Source organism: Sander vitreus, chromosome 9 (assembly GCF_031162955.1).
Source record: "Sander vitreus isolate 19-12246 chromosome 9, sanVit1, whole genome shotgun sequence".
In the NCBI taxonomy this organism is placed as follows: Eukaryota; Metazoa; Chordata; class Actinopteri; order Perciformes; family Percidae; genus Sander; species Sander vitreus.
Genome location: NC_135863.1, coordinates 11,884,555 through 11,911,676, shown reverse-complemented (window position 1 = coordinate 11,911,676; position 27,122 = coordinate 11,884,555). Strand labels below are relative to the sequence as shown.

At 42.2% G+C, this 27,122-nt stretch overlaps 1 protein-coding gene across 3 annotated transcripts in view; it reads right to left on the bottom strand.

Annotated features, from left to right (window-relative positions):
• Nucleotides 1-27,122, bottom strand: part of ptprsa (protein tyrosine phosphatase receptor type Sa) — a 185,894-nt gene that overhangs the window by 105,184 nt on the left and 53,588 nt on the right. For all 3 annotated transcript variants that reach the window (XM_078258753.1, XM_078258755.1, XM_078258754.1), the window contains exons 3-4: nt 18,432-18,577; nt 15,225-15,366 (exon numbers count right to left, since the gene is read on the bottom strand). In XM_078258753.1, coding sequence (XP_078114879.1) covers nt 15,225-15,366; nt 18,432-18,577 — 288 coding nt within the window. The remainder of the gene's footprint in view (nt 1-15,224; nt 15,367-18,431; nt 18,578-27,122) is intronic.

Sequence of the window (27,122 nt, the reverse complement as noted above, 5' to 3'; positions counted from 1 at the left end):
TTGTAGAGTACGTAATTATGCCATCTCATATAATCACAAGGCCACTCTTGAAATACAACCGCCAACCAAGGTAGGTTGAATCATGGTGTGAGTAATGGTATGTATAGCCCCTTTCAGGCATGCGCCACTCTTGCAATTTTGTAGCCAAGTGGATTTTCTTGAAAATGACTAAAAATCTCTTTTACGAACCTAGTAGTATCATTACCTTCAAAGCAACCATATAAACAGATACAGCATGTTCAACGCTATGGTGTTCTTAGACATGTATGAACAAATGTTTTACATACATACATACATGTGGTGTATTTCATATACATAATATAATATATATATATATATATATATATATATATATACACACATACATACACACACACACACACAATACAATATAGTGTGTAATACATTTCACATTTAATCATCATTTCACATTCAGAAGGAAATTATATGTGTTAATAACAATGAAAGTGCTGTGACTGAGCCAATGTCTGGTTGAGAGACATGTTTTCTTAAGAGATTTTCCCCTGCAGAGTGAAGGGAAATAAATAGGAGCTACATGAGAGCCAAAACTTCTCAACTGTTTTAGTACAACTTTTTTAAATAACTAAAGTGGCTCTGATCCTGTCAGACGATGTAACTAGGCAGCATAACTTGATGTCATAGCTAATTAATGATGACATTGATGAGAGCGTACTGGGGGGTGCTTTGACAGCTCATTGAAGCTCATCCATAAGTTCGGCAATGAAGTTGGAGTCATAAGCAGTCTTTCCATTGCGAAATAAGTTTTTGAATTCATCATCTAAACAGCCTGTGTGATATCCGAGAACGCTCCTCTTCCCTTGTGTCAATATTTTCCAACTTATCACCATTCTTCGGCTGTGCCTCCGCTGTGGGGAAAAAATGATCTATTGTCATGTGTGAAAAAAGTGAACATTTATTCCCATATGGAAGACCTAAATGCCAAAACCACTGCTTAAACAGGAGGTAAACAGGGTTTTATATGTGTGAGAATTAAGACTTAGTACTTCTGACATGTGGAGCAAAGGCCTCTCTAAGCTTCCCAAACAACTTTGAGCCAAAACAACAACGGATTGAGAGGGCTGAGCCACTGCACTGTACCATTTCTGCCAAAGCAACTAATCTAACCCAAACAAATACCAAAACCTGAAAACAAAGAGTGACAATAATTGCAAAAGGATTTGAAGGGAGGAGGATGTGTGGGGCTGGAGTGTGAGGTCATAGTCTAGGTGGGCCATTAGCTTTGTGCACTAAGCTACTAATCACAGGTTTGGAGGCACATTTGGTGAGCAGAACAAGAATTATGAATATGTGGTGGCTGTAAAAATGAGGGCCAGTCAGGAGACTGCCAGATAATTGCTTAATGTCACTTTGAGAGGTGGAGATGACAAGCGGATATGGCAATGAGGGTCACAAAAAATGTGGGCCGTCACCACGGAGAGAAGAGTTAAAATAAGTCACTTTAAAAATATGAAAAGACTGAAAGGTTGTAGGAATAATGCTGATAAGCTGGGTAACAAGCAGGACTGTTAAGAGGAAAAGTGGACAGCTGCAATTTCACCATAATATCCTGTTGTAAAGCAGCATTTGACAGGGAAATTGGTAAAAACTTTCTACACGTTTAGTAAAAGGAACCTGCAAAAAATTTAAAAATAAAAAGGAAAAACATAGAGCACATAGTGTACCAAAGGAAAAGAAAAAATCCCCCAGCTGTAACAACCCAATGGGATCCCCATTCACACAGAGATGGGATGCATAAATTAAACTCCATGTATTTCAACAGAATGATGTGACAGAAAATGAGGGTTCGTGGGTTTGTGGGCAGAAGGGAAAGACAGAATAGATCAACACATGTTGGAAGTGGAGTTGCCCTTTAAGGGCCAAGGAGCACAATGTTTTTTGTTGTTGTTTTTTAAATATTGAACAGCTGTGGTCAAATCCAGTAGAATCCGGGCTGCAATCCAGAACACAAGCTTTGTAATCATGAATGAGTCCTGGATAGCATCTTCCAACTGGCCTCTCTCAGACTGTTATTTTCTTCCCACTCTTGTTCTCCATTTGTCCCTCTGATAAGTGCACCTTTCTTCTCACTAAGAACTGCAATGCTTTAACAATAATTATAAGTCATAAAGTCTAAAGTTTTTAGAAGATCTGAATATTTTTTCTTGATTGTGCATTGTATTGTATACCTAGTTTGAGACTTATTACACATTGCACTTAATTCATCATAGAATAAATACTAATAATCTTGCTGTTAAGCTTGCCATCCAACTTTTACCACATGAAGTGTAGGTACGGCACTTGCGAAGCATGAACTATAAGTCTTTTTAACTATGCCGATCCTGCAGGGTCCACAGCACGACCTCCGCGTTGTACGACTTCAGTCACCTGGGCTGGTGGCTCATGTATATGTATGAGGCTGGTGGTCCAGGCCATATCCCTTTGCTCTTCTTTATGCATGAGTTGGGCCACTCCAAAGGTCGTCACTCACACCATTTTCACAGGAACCCCCTCCGAAATCTCATTCCCTGCTTGAGTGGGAAGCACCTACACTACCCTAGCATAGTTTGGATTGTTGATTTTATTCATGCACATTATAATTTAATTGATATGGATTTTTTTTAAATTAGATTACACATGCTCATCTTACTTTGTAAAATATTTACTCTTCCAAAAATGCAATTTGTATTATTGATATTGTTATTTAAAAAGAAAAACAGCTTTATTGCCTTGTCAGATTAATTAGAAGTTGTCGAGGGCAAGAAAATCCTACGTCCAGCTGCACTGATCATCCAATTGCACATTAATATGAATATGTGCATGTACCCATACTCAGAATAGCAGTTATTGCAGAGAATTGCAGAGAACTGATTTACATCTTCTCAACCATCTCAATTTCTCAACAAAATCATATGGCAGCAAAGTACTGGCGCAAATGTAATGAAATATAATGAAAAACATGAAGGAAGATAGCAACCAGATGCAGAACATCTAACTGTTTTTTAATCAAAGCTGAATTACATATAGATTTTGATATTTCTAGACATGGAACAATAAATAATATAAAATATTTTAAATGATTGAGTGTAGGCAAAATCAATCAATTACTAGAAATAATTATATATAAGTATATTATATTTGATTCTCCGGGAACCATCACCTTATCGTGGTGGAGAGGTTTGTGTGTCCCTATGAACCTGAGGGCTGTGTTGTCTGGAGCTTTGTGCTCCTGGTAGGGTCTCCCAAGGCAAAGTGGTCTCAGGTGAGGGGCCAGACAAAGAATGGTTCAAAAATCCTATGAAAAATCGAGGAAGGGATGAAGTGACCCTGCCCGGAGGAAGCCCGGGGCCCCCGTCTGGAGCCAGGCCCAGATGGAGGGCTCGTCAGCGAGCGACTGGTGGCCGGGTTTACCACGGAGCCCGGTCGGGCACAGCCCGAAAAAGCTACGTGGCGGACATCCCTCCATCCCATGGGCCCACCACCTGTGGGAGGAACCGCTGGGGTCGGGTGCGCTGCCACATGGGTGGGAGTGAAGGTCAGGGGCCTCAACGGACCAGACCCGGGCAGCAGAGGCTGGCTCTGGGGACGTGGAATGTCACCTCTCTGTGGGGGAAGGAGCCGGAACTTGTGCGGGAGGTGGAGCGCTACCAGTTAGATCTGGTGGGGCTTACCTCTACGCACAGTCTTGGTTCTGGAACCATACTCCTGGATAGGGGGTTGGACTCTTTTCTTCTCCGGAGTTGCCCAGGGTGTGAGGCGCCGGGCGGGTGTGGGGATACTCACAACCCCCCGGCTGAGCGCCGCTACGTTGGAGTTTAACCCGGTGGACAAGAGGGTCGCCTCCCTACGCCTGCGGGTTGTGGGGGAAAACTCTGACTGTTGTTTGTGCATATGCACCAAACAAGAGTTCAGAGTATTCGGCCTTCTTGGAGACCTTGAGTGGAGTCCTGCATGGGGCTCCAGTCGGGGACTCCATAGTTCTGCTGGGGGACTTCAACGCGCACGTGGGTAATGATGGAGACACATGGAGAGGGCGTGATTGGGAGGAACGGCCTCCCTGATCTAAACCAGAGTGGTTGTTTGTTGTTGGACTTCTCTGCTAGTCATGGATTGTCTATAACTTGAACACCATGTTCGAACATAGGGATGCTCATAAGTGTACTTGGTACCAGAGCACCCTAGGCCAAAGGTCAATGATCGATTTTATAATCGTTTCATCTGATCTGAGGCCATATGTTTTGGACACTCGGGTGAAGAGAGGGGCGGAGCTGTCAACCGATCACCATCTGGTGGTGAGTTGGGTCAGGGGGGTGGGGGGAAGACTCTGGACAGACCTGGTAAGCCCAAAGCGGGTAGTGCGAGTAAATTGGGAACGTCTGGAGGAGGCCCCTGTCCGACAGACTTTCAACTCACACCTCCGGCGGAGCTTTTCGTGCATCCCTGTGGAGGCTGGGGGGCATTGAACCCGAGTGGACAATGTTCAAAGTTTCCATTGCTGAAGCTGCGGTGAGGAGCTGTGGTCTTAGGGTCTTAGGTGCCTCAGGGGCGGTGACCCACGAACACCGTGGTGGACACCGGTGGTCAGGGAAGCCGTCCGACTGAAGGAGAGTCTTTCCGGGATATGTTATCCCCAGAGCGACTCCGGAGGCAGTTGCAAGGTACCGAAGGGCCCGAAGGGCTGCAGCTTCTGCCGTGAAAGAGGCAAAGCAGCGTGTGTGGGAGAAGTTCGGAGAAGACATGGAGAAGGACTTTCGGTCGGCACCAAGGTACTTCTGGAAAACCGTTCGCCACCTCAGGAGGGGGAAGCGGGGAACCATCCAAGCTGTGTACAGTAAGGATGGGGACGCTGTTGACCTCAACTGAGGAGGTAATAGAGGCGGTGGAAGGAGAACTTTGAGGAACTCCTAAATCCGACTAATACGCCCTCTATGGTAGAGGCAGAGCTGGAGGATGAGGGGGATTGGCATCAATTTCCCTGGTGGAGGTTGCTGAGGTAGTTAAACAACCCCCACAGTGGCAAAGCCCCAGGAATTGATGAGATCCGTTCAGAAATGCTTAAAGCTCTGGGTGTGGAGGGGTTGTCTTGGTTGACACGCCTCTTCAACATTGCGTGGAAGTCTGGGGACGGTGCCTAAGGAGTGGCAGACCGGGGTGGTGGTTCCCCTTTTTTAAAAAGGGGGGACCAGAGGGTGTGTGCCAATTACAGGGGTATCACACTTCTCAGCCTCCCGGTAAAGTCTACTCCAAGGTGCTGGAAAGGAGGGTTCGGTCGATAGTCGAATCTCAGGTTGAAGAGGAACAATGCGGATTCCGTCCTGGTCGTGGAACAACGGACCAGATCTTTACTCTCGCAAGGATCCTGGAGGGAGCCTGGGAGTATGCCCAACCAGTCTACATGTGTTTTGTGGATCTGGAGAAGGCGTATGACCGGGTGCCCCGGGAGATACTGTGGGAGGTGCTGCGGGAGTACGGGGGTGAGGGGTCCCTTCTCAGGGCCATCCAATCTCTGTACGACCAAAGCGAGAGCTGTGTCCGGGTTCTCGGCAGTAAGTCGGACTCGTTTTAGGTGAGAGTTGGCCTCCGCCAGGGCTGTGCTTTGTCACCAATCCTGTTTGTAGTATTTATGGACAGGATATCGAGGCGTAGTCGGGGTGGAGAGGAGTTGCAGTTCGGTGGGCTGGGGATCTCATCGCTGCTTTTTGCAGATGATGTGGTCCTGATGGCATCATCGGCCTGTGACCTTCAGCACTCACTGGATCGGTTCGCAGCCGAGTGTGAAGTGGCTGGGATGAGGATCAGCACCTCTAAATCGGAGGCCATGGTTCTCAGCAGGAAACCGATGGAGTGCCTTCTCCAGGTAGGGAATGAGTCCTTACCCCAAGTGAAGGAGTTCAAGTACCTTGGGGTCTTGTTCGCGAGTGAGGGGACAATGGAGCGGGAGATTGGTCGGAGAATCGGCACAGCAGGTGCGGTATTACATTCAATTTATCGCACCGTTGTGACGAAAAGAGAGCTGAGCCAGAAGGCAAAGCTCTCAATCTACCGGTCAGTTTTTGTTCCTACCCTCACCTATGGTCATGAAGGCTGGGTCATGACCGAAAGAACAAGATCCAGGGTACAATCGGCCGAAATGGGTTTCCTCAGGAGGGTAGCTGGCGTCTCCCTTAGAGATAGGGTGAGAAGCTCAGTTATCCGTGAGGAGCTCGGAGTAGAGCCGCTGCTCCTTTGCGTCGAAAGGAGCCAGTTGAGGTGGTTCGGGCATCTGGTAAGGATGCCCCCTGGGCGCTTCCCTAGGGAGGTGTTCCAGGCACGTCCAGCTGGGAGGAGGCCTCGGGGGAGACCCAGGACTAGGTGGAGGGATTATATCTCTAACCTGGCCTGGGAACGCCTCGGGATCCCCCAGTCGGAGCTGGTTAATGTGGCCCGGGAAAGGGAAGTTTGGGGTCCCCTGCTGGAGCTGCTACCCCCGCGACCCGACCCCGGATAAGCGGATGAAGATGGATGGATGGACATTTGATTTATCTGGAGCTCCACATACACATGGCACATGAAGATGGCTATGGCTGTTTTATAGAGAGAATAGAAGATTGGTTTCTCCTTAAGATACAGATTATAAAAAATACCTGATATACTCTTCTGCCACAGGTGGAATTACCAGGACAATCAGCCCAGTGAGTGCTTATCATTGTAAAAGTGTCTCGGAGACACTGATCTTTCATTCAATTTAGTTTCCTGGCCAACTCCTTGCTGCTACAAATGATCCATTTATCTAAACCTTCTAGTCAGAAGTAAACCAATCAGCCAGGCCCTAACCCTGCTTATACCTGCCCCTCGCTCTCCATCTACTTGCCTCTTCATCACTTCCTTTTTTCCCCTTCTTTTTACTCTACCCCAGAATCTTATATTGGCTGTGGCCAGATGTCTAGGGTGGCCAGGGTCGCTCTTCTTGAGTTGGAATTATACGAAATTGATGGCGAAGGTTCAGGAGCCAGCCAACCCTGGCTAGACGCAAGCTCCTTCCACTTATCCCGCTCCATCACTACCACCTCTTTTCTCTCTCACTTTTTCACCTTTATCTTTCTTGCTACCACTCAGCTTGTGTCCCCCTTTCTTCATCCTTCAATCACACATGATTACTGCATTACAGGTTCCAAGGATCAAAGGATTCAGAGGCCATAAACTCTCATCTGAGTGAATTTCCTCTGGAGGGAACTTTTTCTACAAGAGAGAAAGACGGGGTGAGAAAGATAGAAGGCTGGCAATAGACTGGCAGGCATACAAATCCTAATATGGAGGTATAAAGTGGGGTAGGGGGAGGAAAAGGTGAAAGGTAGGTAGAGATATATCTTTCAAGAGTGGAAAGGAAGCACCAGATTCACTGAAGGACAGCAAAGGGAAAATATGTAATAAAAAAAAAAAAAAGCCTCCAATGAGAGATCAGGGGCATGAGAGCTATCTATGTGCTCAACATCCGCCTATTGATTTGTTTATTGCGCCATATGTGCCCTCTACTATATACACCAATAACAGCAATAACAGCTAGAGAATCCCAACACAGCACAGAGTAGCACCTCATAAGCACCACTACAGAACACAACTAGATATTTGCTGCACACATAATCCTAAAATGTAAGAGCAAAAAACTAAAATGTTATTGTGATTGACAGGAGAGCACACGGTTTACAATTTGCAAGTAAAAATAATGCTTGCACTGACTAGCTGAGAACAGGTGCCTAATGTAAGAATGGGTTCACTGTGAGCAGGTAACCTGTGTCGATGGGTGTAGATCTTAACTGCACTAAACAAATGTATTATTTACTGGTTGCGGTAGTGAGTGCTGTTGGGGAATGAGAAGTGACTCATTTGTCAAGGACAAGGGAAAAGCAGTTGGAAAAATAACAGAGTACATAGCATTAGCTCAGTGGGGACTTGGTCACATGAGGTAAGTCAGGGTCTTATGATCCATTAAGAGAGTCATGCCTCACAAATTTTATTTAGGCATGTACGCACTTGTCATTTTGTGGACACTTTTATCCAATTGGCATAGAAGTATAAACATCTCAAACAAGGCTGTCCTGGCTAGTAGACAAAAACGGAAACTTTGGAAGGCATACCAGCAGAACACATGCCGTCATTATGCAAAAGAAGCACTTCAATGTGGAAAAAATCATCATTTCAACAAAGTCTCCGAAACTTTGACCCAATTGTTGTCCTAGTCTGAGTTCAATTTCCTGAACTCACAAGTACAACAAAAGTGCAATATGATATAGGAATTGTTGTGTATTTTTTCATTCCTGTGTTTTCCTCCTTCTACCGCTTTGCTTTTCTACTCTTTTTTTCTAATCCCTCCCACCCCACCCCATCTTTCTTGCTTTCGCTATAGGTGCATGAGCCTAGTGGAAGAGGGCAAAGGTCACCTCAGAGGCAGGCAGACAGGAAGAGGAAGAACAGCAAGCTCTGTTGCTGATACTGCCAAGCTTATTCTTCACTGTCTCATTACAGGGCGGCCACTGCCTGCCTGCGGGCTGTCTCTCTCTTACATTGACTCCATCTTACACACACACACACACACACACACACACACACACACACACACACACACACACACACGGAAACTAACTGGGTCTCTCATAAACACACTCCAGTCTGTCTGTTGCCCTGGACTCACCTCTTCCTCTGAAATGAGCACAAAAAATAAGCATTCAACCCTTCAACACCAAAACAGCATGACATTAGCACTACAAAGAGAAACCAGACAAATCAATGCAAAAGAAAATGTAAATGCAAAAACAGGAAAAAAAACAAATGTGGCTGTTAAAGAGAAAACTCTTCTCTCCAAAAACTTTTTGCAGAGAAGAGTTTTCTCTTTAAAAGAAAATTGTTTGAAAAACTGTAAAATGTACTTTTAAGGGGTTACAAAAACCCAAGGGATCATGAATGGACTCAGGGGGAATCTTTCACAAACCTGAATGTGTATTTGTGCTAGTTAGATATCTAAAGGGAATACTGATGAAATGAACAGCAAGGAGGAGCAATCTTCTGATTTCTCAAACCGTCTCTTACTCTCTGTCTTAGCTTGGGCTCAGACTTTTTTTTTTTTTTAAACATTTTTTAATTTTTTTATCGGATTGCATCACACACATGCGGGAAAACTCACTTTTTCTTAACTCTGATTGCAAACATACGTACACTAAAGGCTGTGAAGATCAGAACGGTTCATAACATAACCTAACATAATGCGGGGCGTAACTTTTTCAACCTTCCTCGCCACCTTTTCTTTCTCTCTTTATCGATCTTTTCCTTAGTATTGCCTATTACAGCTGAGGTTGCATCCAAGTATTTCAAAGTAATACATTTTTATCAGTAGAGCAAAAGCATTTTAATGTTTAGGTGAAAAAGTTTTTTCAATAAAAAGAGAAATGAGGGACTAAATATCATCTGCCCAGTATGTAGGATGCTCTCCATTTACAAAGAAATTGTATCGTATGTGTTCCAGCCCACCCTGAAGAAATCTATCTGAATTTGTATTTTATTTTTCTGCAGTTTGTTCAAAATCTACCTGATAAATGGCTGTAGCACACACATACACACTATTGATCACACACATCATCTTGCAGCCTGCTGTCCACTCCTGCAGGCTGCACTTTTTCTCTCACACACACACAACCCATTGAAATACAACAGATGGGCAGAAAAGAGAGAACAACTGTGCAAGAGAGAGATAGAGAGGAGAGAGCTCAGAACATAATGGTTGAGATATTGTGTGAGAGAGACAGAGAAAAAGGTAGATGGAGAACAGACAGCATTGGCAAAGAGACAGGAAATAGAGTGTCTTAAGGCTTGGCCTGGAGCCACTACTAGTTGAAAGGTTGATTGGTATCCGTCCCTTTAACTTTCACTCCTGTTCTCCTTCCCACTTGCTGCCGCTCACTTTTTTTCCCATCTCATCCCTGCACCTCTGTCTGCCTCCAACCCCCATTTCACCCTTCTTTCTCAATCCTTCTCCTGTATAAAAGGCACCTAGAATTCACTGGGCTTGATCTGTGCACAGACTGTGCATGTATAAGGATCCAGAATCTCATTCAAATTCACCCATACCTGCTCCTTCACAAGAGAGCGGCCAATTAGCAGACAGCATGATCAAACAGTAGGCACAACTCCCCTCTGGGTAATATTGAGTGCATTCCCGAACCTGACCGGCACAGCGTGGCAGATGGGCGGAATTTCCAGTCAATTTAAAACCAACAAATTAAAACAGCACATGCAGCTTGTGATGACCTGAATCCATGTGTAGCAAGAAAACAAAACCCCACTTGTACAAACAACATAAAAACTGGTAATAATTTACTGATAACATGGTTGGACATTACTGAATCCTAATGGAAATGGAATCGTTCTTTTCTCGTTCTCTTTGCCAACAATTATAAACTGAAATCTGAGATCATAGTCTGACGTTCATGTAGATTGCATTTACTCTGGCAGACATAAACTTTACATAAATATGTTGCCTACCTGATATTTACCTGTTTATACTCCACTTATAGCTCTTTCTACTCCACTTATTATATATATATATATATATATATATATATATAATATATATATATAAGGGCTGCACAATTAATCAAATTTTAATCACGATCACGATTTTGGCTCCCCACGATCAAATTCACGTGATCGAGCGATATTTAAAATGCTTCATTCCGTTCATAGAACGCTCTGTATCAAAGTTTTCTTTTTTCCAAAGCTCCGTAAACCACTCTCTGATCACGTTTCTAGATGTAGACAGTCATAGAGGACAGAGTAACGTGAGAAAAATTCCACAACAGATAGCAGTCGGTCATAAGTCGTCACAAGGTTTACCAGTTTACCAGTAAACGCAACATTTTGTCCCGTCTGTGTTGTTTTTCAGACAGTGACCAGTGCTAGTTTGAGTCTTTTAGCTCATAGCTTTAGCGGCAGACTGTTGTACTTCCCGCTGTTGAATCCTCTACAGTGAAATACAGTCACACTACACCGTTTAGCTGTCAGCATTTTAGCCGCGTTTACTAGTGATGTGCGATACCACTTAATTCCTATTCGATCCGATACCAAGTAATACCCAGGCTGGTATTGCCGATACCGATACCAATACCAATACTTTTTACGTATTTTATTTGTAGTGTGATGTGACAACTAGTTTAAAGTAAAGTAAAAAAGTAGGCTGTAGGCTTACCAATTCCAAATTAGCTATTACCACTGTATTTCACTGTCTTTTCACACACATCACACACAGCGTCACTGCTGTCTTTACATCTAAAATACAGCCAGACATGACTCCTTTTGGCCATAATCGTGCAGCCCTAATATATATATATGTATATAAAAAATTATTCTCAAAAAGAAGCTTTTACCAGAGAAAGAGGAGGAGGGGTGAAGTTAGGAGGGGTTGGAGATGAAACCCCTAAAAATATACATGAACTAAATCAGTGCTGTGGATGAAAACCAGACTTGCCACTTAGCGTACACAGAGAGAAAGCAAGATGATTGGAAAGGTTTGAGAGGGAGTAAGAGTGCGATTAGAAACAGGAGGTGACGTTGGATTGGTTCCACCTGGTTGGGAGTGGCAAAAGAAAAATAAGCAGAATGCAAGCATGACTGTGTGTGTAATGAGTGCTGAAAATGAAGGTCAGCTCGTTCTGGTATCTTGCACTCGTATAAGGCTAGACCAGAGAACTGAACTGTGTGTGTGTGTGTGTGTGTGTGTGTGTGTGTGTGTGTGTGTGTGTGTGTGTGTGTGTCAGAGGTCTCTGGTGCTGGTTCCAACAGCCCAGAGCATCCTTGATTGTTACTTCACGAGAAAAACTGCAGCTCCATGGCTTCACACATGGATAGACACATCATTTTTAAAACTTCTTGAGACCACCTCCCCAGCAATCACAGTTATTTCTCGATGGGATGCTGCAGGGGAGAATCTATTTGCAACAGTAATCACAGGGCTAAAGACTGCAGCAGTCTAAAATACAAGCACACAAAGCGGGATAACTCCCCATGATCTCCCCACAACAGCATGAGCTGCCAGTATCCCAGTTGCAACTTTGCCTTCCTTTTGCCACTCTAAAACACTTCACATCTAAAAAAATAAACAGGCAAATCCCAAAAACTGAAAAAGAATGATCCCATGACAAAAGAAATGCAGACCAAGCTGCAAGTTGAGTCAGATCTCAAGAGTATGCTTCATAAGCTTGTCTCTCTCCAAGGACTCCCAGAGGACTGTGTGCAAGTCTTAGTGGAGCCAGATGGCCCCCATCTTAGGTATTCAACTGAGGCAGTGGAGAAATAGCCAAGGATGTGTCACAGTCTATCCTAAATACACCCTGCCATTGCCACCAACACACACCCATGCACATACACACAAACACAGAGACAACAGAAGAAAAGGTGGGGTTGTGTCACTGGAGATGGGGTTTAAATTTAGCCTGTCTGGTATTTTCTAAAGTATTTGTATTTGAGTATTTAAAGTTGAAGTATGTGTGTGGTGAACACTGTGCTGTTGTTAATTTCCTTTCAAACTCCAAGCAGAGCCCACATGCTGGTGGACTGCACGCTTTTGAACAGTTGAACAGTGATTATGCAGATATTCATATGGGTATGCCTGTCTATGTGGCTGCTGATAATTTATGTGCTCAGGGAGTTGCATGACCCTTTGTTAGTAAGTGTTTACCAATGCAAACATAACATTGATGTATAAGCCATGCATTTGTGTTTAAATGCATATATTCTATTTGTTGTTGTCGTGGGAGAGTGTGTACATGCAGCTGTATTTTCTCATAAATGTGTACCATGGCTTTCTCAGCCAAGTCACCCACCAGGCAACCCATTTTCTGCCTCTCCAAATCCCACACCACAACCCCTCTGTTTACGGTGGATGTGTCCCTTGTGCCTTGTCCCATATCCCATAATCCTTTGCCCCCATTCCAAGAACCCATGTCCGGCTATTGTACGCCTCACCTGTTCTACATTGCCAATCGTCCGCAACACCCCGTTATCTCCCTTCATCTTTGGCCAACTTTTGTCCTTGTTTTTTCACCCTCATTCTTTTCCACACATTCTACCCATTTTCACCTCACCATAAACACATTTCTCCATCCTATAATTTATGCAATTTCTCTGAATAAAATTATATCCCTATTCTCTGATATTTTCCATATCTTTTCCTGTTTCTTTCCTAATGGGTTAATGCAGGGGGATCCAACCTCATTAATGATGGAAAACAGAGAGAACGTACTGCTCTCCTCCTCTGCCGTTCATCTTGCACATTCACCCCCCCCATCACCACACTAAATGCTGGGTCTTGCCTGGGCAGGAGAGCTGCTGTCTTCTTCTGGTCTCCAGAGGAAACCTTGTCGAGCTTATTCCAATAACTTTTCATTTTCATCCTGCTCCTGTGAACTGCCCTGGGTTTGCGCTGTGCTCTTACACACAACTGCACACACTGACGTGCACGTGCCTGGGCTTGTAGTCTAAAATTTGATCTGCTAGTTCCTTGTTTTCAATTTCTTGTTTTCCAATCTGTCTCTGTATGGCCACTGTTTCATTGTAACTGTTTCTTTCCAGACTTGACTCTCACACTCACAGCAATTCATGAATACATTTGGTTATGACTATGAATAACATATGTTAAATTAACATAATGTAATGTAATTGTTTTGAGCATTAAACTCGTTATGAAGACTGGAAGTTGCTATATAATGCTACGCACAAGATCCTACAAGGTAATTTTGGATTCAAGATTCCAAGAAATGGCAGATAGTGTGTGTCCATCAGTAGCAAAAGTCCTTAAGTACAGGAAGTCCTTAAGTACAGCACCAAACTGCAAGCTGCTCACTCAATGTACATCACTCCAGACAATGGCATGGGTAGAATTGCAAACATTGTGAACATACATGTAATTTCAAAGTCTAAAGTACCACATTTATATATCAAGTTGTGACGGGCACTTGAGGCACTCACACCCCCCCTGTAGCACCCAACAGCAGGCTTCCAGGATGGGAGGTTTGTTGCTAACAATAACTAACCCAGCATGCTGGACCAGGCTTCCAATCCCTGGTCCAACACCCCACTCCACCACACTGCCTGTGGATTTGACAGCCAGGAAGGCCTAGCTCGTATGCTGCCAGCCAGCCAGCAAAAGCTCAGCTTCATCCAGCCCTGGAAACATGGCAGATGGCGGTAGGAGAGAACAGAAGAGAAGACATTGTGTGTGTGCGTGTGTGTCTATGTATGTGAGGCAAACATAGATAGGTAGAATGAGAGAGAAGAAAGCGGGAGTGTGTGACAACATGCTTGCTTGCCTATGATACCGTCCTCCATGACCTCTAAGCTAGAGCTAAACAAATGGTATAATATCTTTGCTGAATCCAAACTAGCCCCAATAGGAGCAGATCAATAAATGGTCCACAAAGTTTAGCTGTTTTGTTATTTTACACCTGCAAATGTGTAAGTGTGTGACTGTGTGTGTCTCCAGACACATCTGTGCGCCACTGTGCCCTGATTGTGTGTGGGTGACCAATCAATCTTTTTCATTGAGGGATTCTATGGGTTTTCATCACGGGTAAATAGAGGTTTAGCTCTTCCCTGAATGGACAGTTGATTAGTTCCATCAAATTGATGGATCACTGATAAAAAGCGTTCACACTGTCCATCTATTGTAAGTGAATATGAGTCTATTTTAGGCTGTGACATGTGCCTGTACAAAAGCTTTAAGAGATAATCCTCCACCTTTTCACATATTAATCTGGCTTCTCTAGTAATGGTTCATGTAACTCATTTAGCTAATGTAGTAGTGCTCAGTAAATGAAAGTTTCTACAGACATCAGATAGGTTTTTACCAATACAACTCCCAGCACACAAGGAAGACAGTCTTTCTATGTGTCTAAAATGCCAAAATCTAATAAAATCACATACGCTTTAAAGTAAAATCTTGTATAAAACTTATGAGCCAGCTTTATAGGTACAGTAAAGCCAAAATGGCTAACCAGAAAAATACTAGAGCACAGTACCAGAAATTCTAAGCAAAGTGCAGCCCCCATTCACTGGCAAGTGCAGTGCAAAAACTCCAAGGTAAGATGTCATCATAAAAAAACCTGAGGAGCTCCAGGGCGTCTACTTTAATGATTTATTTTGTAGTTACCCCTCTGCACACTGTTTCATAATGCAGGACTCACCTCGGATGATGGACAGCTTGGCATTTACAGTAATCTCGGCCTCGCTGTTCTCAGCAACACATTCGTAGATGTTCTCGTCACGTGGCGCTCGAAGAGGCTGGATTCGGAGTACGGCGCCGGCACCCTCGTCAAACTCAATGGTCTGTAAGATAGAGCAAAAAATATGGTTAGGTGAGACAGAAGAAGGGGTTTCAATTATTTATGGCCTTGGTCCTCATAAATACATAACTATAAAGAAACACACTCTCTCTACACACACAAAATCCAGGCCCAATTTCTTTGAGTGTGATGCGCTCACTTTTCCGTGTTCTCATCTCTTGTTTTTATCTGTAATTATTTCCTTTGTTCTCTGTAAAGCCCGTTGTTTTGAACCTTGGTAAAAGCGCTTCTTCAAAACAAAATGAGACAACAATCAATCATGCCAAATGTGCTGAGAATACTGAGTAGAACAAAGGTGAATGATAAAATAAAAAAGCCTCACTTTCATAACATGATTCCATTTATGAAGAGCTACATAAACATTAACACCCTTTATGTTTGAATAACCCAAGTATAGTTTATGTGTCAAAATGAGAAATGATAAAGGCTACTCACATTAACAACATGAAACAATTAATTAATTTAACAATAAAGTAGAAAGTGTTTTTTGTTAAAGCTGTGTACACCAAGTTTTCAAATGCATGCATCATTAAGGTATAAAATCAACATGGCAAAATGCAGTATTAGTATGACAGAAACCATCTATCTACATAGTATTTAGACTAATTATATGAAATAACTGCCAATTTCCCAATTTAAATCTCACGTTTACCTAACTGGACATCATACTAGATCAATATAGTATGTCTGAAACAGTATGGACTTGTTAATAACTTATGTTTCTACACTTTTAATTGAAGCAGTGTCCACATTACAAACAGTAGAACTACTGTGATAAGGACCTTTAAAGTGCTCATATTATGCTGATTTTCAGGTTCATAATTGTATTTAAAAGGTTATATCAGAATAGGTTTACATGGTTTAATTTTCAAAAAACACCATATTTTTGTTGTACTACACATTGCTGCAGCTCCTCTTTTCACCCTGTGTGTTGAGCTCTCTGTTTTAGCTACAGAGTGAGACATCTCACTTAGAGATGGCCCAATACCATTTTTTGCTTCCCGATACCGATTCTGATACCTGAACTTGCGTATCGGCCGATACCAAGTACCGATCCGATACCAGTGTGTCATATATTTTATTATGTTTTAACAACTGTATACTACTATCCCTGTATGGATGTGATATTATTTCTATCTTTGTTTTGGTCTGGCTCAGGTTAAACTTTTTGTGAAACATGAACAAACACAAACAATGAATGCCACAGAACATTCTTTTATTATCCAGTTTGACAGTCAGTTATAATGGAAAAAGAACATAAACTACTTTAACGTAGATTTTCTTTAGGGCTTTATTATGTGGTATCGGATCGGTGCATAAACTCCAGTACTTCCCGATACCAGCTTTTTCGGCAGTATCGGAGCCAATACCGATTCTGTTCCATCTTTGTTGGGAGTCACACATGCGCAGTACCTAGGTCAGCACTACAAGCTAGTCAGTTGCAGAGTATGAGGGAGTGCCACGCTAGCAGCTAGGCGAGCATTATAACGTGTTACAAAGTGACGCTCGTTTGTCACAGAAGTAAAGGCTGGACTACAATAGAGCTGTTTGGAGCAGTTTGTGAACAGTGTTTTCTGTTGGAGATGGTAAGTCCCTTTGGGGTGGACTTTGGGCTTTTTCACTTTGTAAACCTATAACGTGCACAAAAAAAGATATATAACACAATAAAGGAAAGGGAAAAAGCCAAAAAGCATACTATGAGCAATTTAAAATGTGTCTTTTTTTTCAAAGTGATGTCAGTGGGTGTAGCTGACAGTAGGACAGTTTTTGAGATAGTAGTTACAGAAACTGGCCACCGGCCAACATCTGAAGAGCCACAGGTTTGTATATATAGGCAGTCATGTCCCAAGATAATCTCTATCACTCTAATTTTGGATAGATAAAGTGTTTTGGAAGATGGTCAGTCTGTCTGCCAGTCTCACAGCAAACCTACTCTTTCAACATCCATCGTTCCTCAGAGGACCTTACACCATCTTGATTAAGGCTTCACTGCTAAGATCCTTGAGCAAAGCATGACTTTGAGATATAGGTACAAGTCTTCAGCAATCCTGCTGTTCCACTGCTGCACATCTCAGGGCTGAGCTGCTAATTAGGCTAAAAACACTGCAGAGCATGGCATCATGATCAATATCAAAGCAGCTGTCTACAGGGTAGAACAGTGGGGGGAAAAAATCATAACTTCAAAAACCTTTTACAATCTTTTTATTTCATGCTAAACGGAGGAAGAGATGAGTCCGTTCTGGCAGGCTCCTTCACGCCCTTGGCTTTGTTTCCTACTTAGCATGCAGAAGAAGAGAACGTACAAACACAACTTGTCTTTTTATTTTGTCCTCCATTGAGATGCTGCTTCTCCCCCTGTTGATGTTGTTGTCATTTTTTTTGTTTTTTGCTTTTTAGCCCCCTCCCCTGCGATGGTCTTCATGCTGCAGTGTGTGCATGTCTATCTCTGTGCACTGTCGTCATTAACGAAAGCAACTTTTTAATTAAGAGACACTGAGCATCAATCAAGACTTTTAGAGATGCCATCTGGGACGCCTGCCGAGAACTGAACAACAAACATCATGAATACCGCACAGACGGACGCATTCATACAGACAGGGCGGTATGCAGAAAAAGAACCAGCACTAGAAACAAAAATGTGACAACGGAGACAGAGTCAGTCAAGTGCAAAGTGGACAGAGAGGGAGAAATGGGAGAGCTCCGAATTGCGTCACTGGGTGACTGTAGCCAATGGTGGACCTGAACATTGCTCAGAGGTTAGAGAGGCCAGTTCATGAAAAGATTGGTAGTTGTTGTCCAGAACTATTTGTGAAAACTGTGGGTGAAGAAAGCAAGCCAAAAAAAAAAATATGTTTGTGTTTTCTCAACAGGAGACTGTGCTTATAATGTCAAAGTGGTGCAGGGCAGCGTTGAAAAGAATGTATGGGCAAATAAAGGTTAAAAAGAGTCTTTCGTCTGGCGTTGCATGACATTTACAGGACAGCGACAATAAAGTTGCCCTCCTCACCCCTAGAGTGCAGCAGTGAGCAGCAGGGCTCATTGACTCACCTCTATACGCTGGGAGTTGACCTTCTTGCCTTTCTTGTTCCAGCTAACCCTTGGCTTTGGGTCGCCGGTTGCCTGGCACACAAAAGAGACCACGCCCCCTGAGACGCCAATCTGGTCGACGGGAACTTTAGTGAACCGTGGTGATGCTAGGGAAGACAAGTAAGGGCAGAAAGGGGGGGAAAAAAGAAAGAGAAAAAGACATTAGCACAAGCCATGATACACACTGGACATTAACTCAGTTCCTTTCAAGAAAGACAGCCTATTTCCACACACACGCACATCTCTATAATGTCACACAATCCCACACTTTCCACTCCCCAACCCCTTCTGTATCACACTGTTCTGCAGCAAAGCTAAGTCTTGGATAAGTAATGGGAGCCAGTTTGAGCTTTGGAGAGATACAAAATAAATAGCTAGACAGTCAGTCAGAATAGATAGACAGACAAACAGATAGCTCGCCATATATCCATAGTGATCTATCTACATTAAAGTACCCATATTATGAAAAAAATCACTTTTTCTGTGATTTGGGGTGTTATTTTGGGTCTCTGGTGCTTCCACACACATACAAACTTGGAAAAAAAAACATCCATGCTGTTTTGAATGAGATACGGGTTTCTGAATGTGTCCTGCCTTCAGTCTCCGGGTGAGCTGTTCAAAATCAGCAGGGCTTTTTACGTCACTAGCCAAAACGAGGTGGCTAACTGTAGCATGCTAGCTCGTTCCGAATGGCAAAACACTGCTACAACACACATTAGTTCACCATAATCTACAAAAGAACTACTTACATGTCCCTACTCTGCAGGTATTCCATGCAAAGTTGGAAGTGTGCCCTTGTTTAGAAGAAGTCTCCTGGCTAATCCTGCCTTGTACAGACTGAAGTTGTAGAAACAAACAGCTAGCTAGATGATGTGATCCTTACCTAGCTACTGCGCATGTGCGACTGCCAACAAAGATGTTACAGCAGTGAGAGGTCTCACTCTGTAGCTAAAACAGAGACCTGAACACAGGGTGAAAAGAGGAGCTGCAGCAATGTGCAGTACAACAAAAAATATGGTGTGTTTTGAAAATTAAACCATGTAAAGCTATTCTGCTACAACCTCAAAATAAAATTGTGAACCTGAAAAAGAGCATAAGATGGGCACTTTAAATCAAGTGTTCCAACTATGGGACACTTGGGATTTGACCATTGAACCTGAACAGGGCAGCCTCTTTAAACACGTGGCCACGTCGTCATCCTGAATCACCCCCTGCAGAACACAACACATTGGGTTGAATTAAATAACTGTGCCTTTCCTTATCTAGTACCCCAATTTCAGTGCTATGTAAGTCAGTGTGTAAATCACAGCGCTGTGAATTTATATGTTGATTTTGTGCCAAGGTGCTGATGATTAGTAGCTGAAAGATCTCTCCATAGGGAAAATGGGAGTCTGGATACAACCAGTACAGTAGCAAACCCTGAGAAAATGGCATTAAGATAATAAGGCAGTAAAAGTGGGTTTTTGTTTTAATTTGACATTGTATAAGTTTTCAAAAGTGAGACTGATTTTCCTGGAGGATAGAGTATAGCATTGACAAAGCCACAATCAGAGGTTCAATTCTCACTTGGACCACACATAGTAACAATGTATGGGCTCATAGAACTGAGACTCTTTAGTTAAACTGTCCATCTACAGTTAGTATAAGCCGTAGAGAGAGAGAGAGAGAGAGAGAGAGAGAGAGAGAGAGAGAGAAACAGAGTATCCTGGGGAACTCGTTAAATCTGAATCATACAGATATGTGGGGATGATCAAACGGCTAGTGCATAACGTCAAATTAATAATTAAGGGACCATGGGCCAACACCAGTCTTCAGGCACTGATAAACAAAAATGAAGGAGCGTATCTGCATTCATCAATAAGGAGAGATAGAGAGCGGATATTTTAGAAAGAACGAGGCAAAAAGAAATAGTGTAGGACAAGGGAAATGAAAAGAAGTGTGAGTGTACCGCTTCAGGAAAGCGGAGGCACCACATGCAAAGTTCATATCACCGCCCCCAACTAACAACCCAAATATGTCTGACGCAAATGATGCACACAATGGTAAAAGCAGTGAACTTTAACTAGTGGTTGGTGGCTAGTTAATCTTAAAAAGGAGTTTTCACAATTTCCTCAACCAGCTGGGTATTTTTCAAGTGGAAGAGGCTCTATATAAGATGCACATCATAACAAATGCCAGAATGTGTTCCTGCCCTGCTTACGAGTGTGTGAGACACACTTAACCTTGATTTTACAAGCTTAGATGTCCGGGAATGCAAGATTATCGCTGAAAGCAAGAATATGTGCTCATTATGCAGATAAAAAATATGCGTTCCATTAAAAACTATTATGATTCCTTTTTCTTCACACTATAGTCAGCAGCCTTAACTGCAGATGAACAGAGCTAGTCTTATCTTGCTTTGATTTTTGTCTACTTTTTTTCTTGGGTAATTTGGAGAATATTGCTCAAGGTGTAGAGCGTGACACTAACTACGCTGCCAGGATTAAAGGTGTAATTCCCACTGTGCATCTAAGACTTTAGAATTAACATGCTGACTTAATTCCATATGTGAATTAAATTGTCATATATGATAAAACATCATTCTGACAGGCTGGACACAAAACACTAATCAAAACACACCTCTTCAGATTAGCTTTCCACACACAATAGTCTTACATTTCTCACCTGATAGTTACTGGTTTCATTGTTTTTAATTGCTTCTAATATGCTTGTTTTACACACACATTAGGCTTATCTGTTTTTAATGTGATATATGTGCTGGTTTTTACTGTAAAGTGTCTTTGAGTACCATGAAAAGCGCTATATAAATAAAATGTATTATTATCATTACTGTGAGTGTTGCACATTGACAGACAACATGCAGAGTTAAATAAACCAGCCGAAGGGCATGGATGAAACTCTTCAACTTTTATAAGAAGTAAAGGGCAGGGTTGCTGGCAATCATTTTAATGTTGGAAATATTGATTCCTGGCCTTCTGATGGTCAAATGAAACTGCAATGATTGTTACAGCCTTCAAAAAATGTCTTAGCCCTCTTTAAATCTAACTCTACATTGGTTAAAATAATAGCCCCTGGTGAGGTCGCATTCCCTGACACACATGAGAGGTTTCATTACCGAAAGTGTAATGCTTTAGGACGATTTCTGCAACCTGACAATCGTCTTTCAATCTCTCAAATCACGTAAGATCTCCTACAAATAAGTATTACTAATTTATAATGTATGGAAATATTTAAGAGAGGACGGTTTTTGATAATATGTAGTGTGGCAGAAAGAGAGGCTGCTCCTAGTATGATTATCCTGCATCCACATATCTTGCATTTACATGGTAGACAATTTAATTTGCAGCACATAACTTAAATGTTGCTTAATGCACAATTGTAACTTTGTAATCTTCAAAACAAGTCCAAAACTGGAGCATTGGCTAAAGAGGTGTTCTCCACTCTCTAAAAATGCATCAGTTGTCATGAATCATTAACAAAACCAACATTCTAATAACATTATAGATGAAAAAGATTACTCAGAAAATCAAAGACAAAAAGTCTAAAATAAATCACCATTGACTACTGTATATGTCACAAGAGTATATATTTTGGAGGTTGTGGTGATATGAGCGCTGCAGCCTTTCTCTAGCTTCAAGGAGTAGGCCTAACTTATTTGTTTGGTGCATACAATGATCCCTTTTGGTATTTTACAATCTCAATTTCCATTCTGAAACTACACAACACAGCTCCTCTGCATTTGACCTCCCCTTACAATGTGCCCTCTGTCGAGACAGAAGAGGGATTTACACAGAGCAGGCCTGTGGCAGTGGCTGTGCAGAAGGCCAGCGCTCTTTGATTAGTTTTGCCCTGGACCATTCGACATTTCCACCCAGTCCCCTTCTCCCTCTCTTCATAGGATGAGATAGATGTACAAATAAATGTGCCTGGCCCGCATGTCAGTCTGAATTTAACTCCTGACAGATTCAGGATGTTATCAGGATGTACTGAATATAGTTTTTTTTTTCAACATTACCTCAGGAAGGTTAAAAGAAAGCAAGGGAGCTCAGAGGAAAATGGTTTCAAATGAAAAAGAATGACACAGCAGGGGTTGACAGGAAGAGGTCTGCAGGAGGATGTGGTGAGGTCAGTGGTAAAGAGACAGCTGGAAGAGGAGAGGTGGTGACAGGAGGTCCAGGGACTAGAGGAGATGATGTGAAGGGGGAGGGCAGGACAGAAAGTGTCATCATCAAAACATTAACTTTTAAAAACTGTTCTCCCTTCTGCTGCATCAAGCTTCACAATGCTAACATCTCCCTACAGTAGAGGATGCTCACTTATACCTGCCAAGCTACTTCATTCATTCTAGCTGGTTGCATTTTGAAAACGATGGTCGTAAACTGATACCCTACACTATCTGTGGTGTTCCGCACTGCTCCCTTGAACTATATATGACGTCCTGTGTCCAGATATTTATGACACTGTGTAGTGTGCACTGATCACATACACTGTGAGCAAAACAAAACAGATTTTCAAGACCCAAATCTATGCTCTTGTTGAAAGCAACATTTAATAACTATGAGACGAAGAGTTAGCGAGTCTCACTAAATTTCTAGATTTTTCTGTATGGTAAAAAGATGGTTAAGTAAAATACAGCTGAGAATGTCTAACATGGCTGCTAAATGAGCTGTGAGGCAATACTTACAGCTGGACAAAGGCAGAGGCAATGCTACAGTAGAAACTGGGAAGCTGGCCTATAAAGTAGAGACATTAACAGTTTGTGTGTGAGAGATATCCCTTTTCATATAAAGGAGACTCACCTATGACGATGGCCGACAATAGTCAGTCCACATTTGAATACGTAAGTCTTCTGTCACACAATAATCTGTCGTCACTTTTCACACAGACGTGTGTCCAAAAGTGATGTTTCGTGATGTGATGCCATTACTGAAAACCATAGAATTATACATTATTATATTGCATAAGTATAGCTTTAGTTCTGCGGTCTCCTCTCATACTTTTGCTCTCTTTTTTTTTTTTACACTATTCAGGTAGTTTAATTCTATTTAACATTATTTGAACATCATCATCATAATTTAAAGTGTTCATATTATGCTCATTTTCAGTTTTATAACTGTATTTAGAGGTTGTACCAGAATAGGTTTATGTGGTTTAATTTTCAAAAAACACCATATTTTTGTTGTACTGCACACCCTCACCCTGTGTGTTGAGCTCTCTGTTTTAGCTACAGAGTGAGACATGTCACTTCTTTTCCATCTTTGTTGGGAGTCGCACATGCGCAGTAGATACTCAGTCAGTGCTTGGGCACAGACATTAGTAACGGGGAGAGTGTAGACTAACTTGACTAGATAGAACTACACGTGAAAGTTACGGACATGACGGCAGTAGTTCAACCATACACGTTCGAACCAGAATCGGATCCTGAAGAAGAAGGGGAGTCTGCTGCAGAACCTGAGACTCAGAAAATTCAGCAGGACGCTTATGGTGGGAATATTCAAATGTTTTGGCCGATGACGTAGACGGACCTGCCGATTTTGACCAGCTCACCCGGCGACTAAAGGCAGGATACATTCAGAAACCCGTATCTCACTCAAAACAGCATAGAGTTTTTTTTTTTTCCAAGTTTGTATGCGTGTGGAAGCACCAGAGACACAAAATAACATTGTTTGAACTCTGATGGGCGTAATTAACCTTTTTTTTTTTTTTTATTATTATTATTTTCCTCGGCTGTGTGCCTCTGGGCTTCTGCTGCCAGTTACCGTTGACTTTGAGCCTTTCGTTTTTCGGGATATGAACCTTGGTACGTAACTGCGGGGTAGAACATGTTGAGTGGTGTAGGGGATTAAAGTGCTTAATGAGTGCAATAATGAGTGATGGCATAGACCATGCCATATTATCAAGAGATAAGAAGCTTATTCATAAGGTTTCATGCATTGCGTTCAGAATGTACATCATGGACACAAGAAGTTGCCGCACACTGGCTCTTGTGGGCAATCAAACGTGGTACTTTCATTTTTTTTTTCTCTTTAATGTTTGATTTAAACATTTATATATGATATTCATATGATATGTCAGTCCCTGCTACAATCAACTAAAACTACCTTTACCATAGAAGATGATGGTATCCCCTTCATCTCAGTTTAGTGGTATATGTGCTAAAAACTAAAAATAGATTTCCAATGAAACCTGTTGCTTCCTATTTGGAAGCTTTATCCTATAACCACTCCCTCTACACATTAGGTGTGGTAAAGCAACTTTGTGATATACAGCAATCTAGTTGATTTCCTGAAATAAGTTACTTTCAGTAACATAACTATTAATATGCTATTAAATTAGTGTAGTGTTGAAGCTTGCAACCTTCTTTATTTGCAGTATTTGTATTATCTCAATCTTTTTGTTGTTCTGGCATTACAATAAAATGCTACAATTAGCACCTTTAATCATTGGGCATCTTTAGGGTAAAAGTAGAGTTAGATAATGTTTTATAGTAAGTCAAAGTTGTACAATTTAATGTGGAATTTTTTTTAAATATATTTCCATAATATACTTCAGAATGTCCTCCACTTTCTGTGTGAATATACAAGTGTTTCCCAGAGCACAGAACTGTTGAGGATTGATCCCACTGGTGTCACCTATTCTAAAAATGAACACTTTTTTGCTGTAAGGTACCTTGTATAAAAGCCTCCACCCAACGGTATGCGTTATGTTACCAGAGATGACATTGAAAGGACATTGCACCCGCAGTGGCCATTTGTCCCTTCCACCTAAGTCTCTCAATATTCCCCAAGCTTCCCTCAGACAGACTGAGGTACGGCACTGCCCAGATAAGCACACAAGACCTGTCTTTATCTGTCTGGCAGGGGGACATGGCCTGGGCTAAAATAACCAGCAATGGGGGCCGGCTATCTTCACAAGGACCCGAGAATAAAAAAGATCCTAGCAAACACGACCGGCTAGCAGGAAGGGAAAAAAAAACTCACACTGTGCACACAGAGGCTTGTTTAGCTAATACAGCTACCACCTGCTACTGTCCGCTACCTCTGTTGGACCTGATAAGACAGAATACACCAGCACTGTGATTATAAAGTGGTGGAGTGTGGGAGGTGGGTATGTGAATATGAGACAGCTCCATTTACACTTATTTTCTGTTGTCGTTTGGTAGAGGGGGCATAAGAGGAGGGAGGGGACTGGCTTTATGACTAATACAGTAATTGATGGAGAAAAGCTTCTTGGGTCATAAATAGGAGCCATTATCTGCTGAATTAGCAAAGTGGGAGACAAAATGACTCACATCCATTCAGTGATTTGCAGAGAAAGGCACAGCATTGGGAAAAGGGCACTATCCATCTTGCTACAAATAGGTACCTTTCACAGCACATAGATACCTTTTTTTCCCCAGCAATGTCTGAAAAGAACATTTGGTACAATTAGTGGTATTACTACAAGCAAACTACTTCTAATTTATCCTGCCACTTATGTGGCAGTCTGGAAAGAGTGTGTGGTCAGGATGAGGATGCAATGAGAATGACATCAATTTAGTTTTTTTTGTAACTGTTGTACTCGTAGTTGCTCTTGATACAAGCAACAAGTTTAAAAGTGTATTACCACATATTTTCATTCCACTTCCTGCCTATTTATCTCAACAGACACTCTGCTTTCTATATACAGTATACTAGCAAATATAGTCTGGTCTTAATTAGTATGTCACCAAAGTAGATGGAACAATATGAATGACTGTGTGTTACTAATTTAAAGTGGATTTACTAGATAATCCTGGCTGAGATTGAATTTAATTTTCATATTAGCCAAACAGCAGACACATGACACACACACACACACACACACACACACACACACACACACAGGCACTGCCAAGAAAAAAACAAAAACAAAACAACCAATGACTAGACAATGGAGCAATTTAGCATCCAAAATCCTCAAAACCTTCTTGTTGCACTAAGTCTAATTTAAACTTTAGACAATTTCTACTTATTAGGGGTCCAAGCCCAAGTCTGGAAGAACCGGCGGTAGCAAAGCTACGCCGTTCGCACAGCAGGGCTGTGGAACCCTATTGTTTTCCTAAGGTTTCTTATTATTTTTCTCCACGTAAAACAGATGCTTCAGCCTAAACCATACATGGTGGGGGGGGGGGGGGGCCTTTTTCAGGACTGGTCCAGATCCCTGCACGGACTTCGGACAAAACAATGTGCACCACTAGATGGGGCTATAGCAGAGCTACGTGTTTGGCCCTATAACTCCCAAACGGTACATCGCACATAAAAAATACACATATCCACACGTTCCCTGAATTCAGCTGAATCTTGTGATATAGGCCACTCCCATTTCTGCCTAGACTTTTATGCCCGAAAAATCGCGATTTATTGTAAACCTACTTTTCCTAACTCCTCCTAGACCGTGCGACCGATCTGCACACAACTTGGTAGATAGCATCTTCAGACAGACCTGAAAAAAGTTATCAAAAGAATTTTTATCGATAAACATTGCGCAAATTACGTATGACCAAATTTGTGTAGCTAGCTACGAAAACACAAACCTTGCCATATCTTGGTCAAAATTAATGTTGATGACCCTCTGGGGTTCCCCACCAAATTGTACGAAAATTGGCCATTACGGGGCGCTACAAGTCCCAAA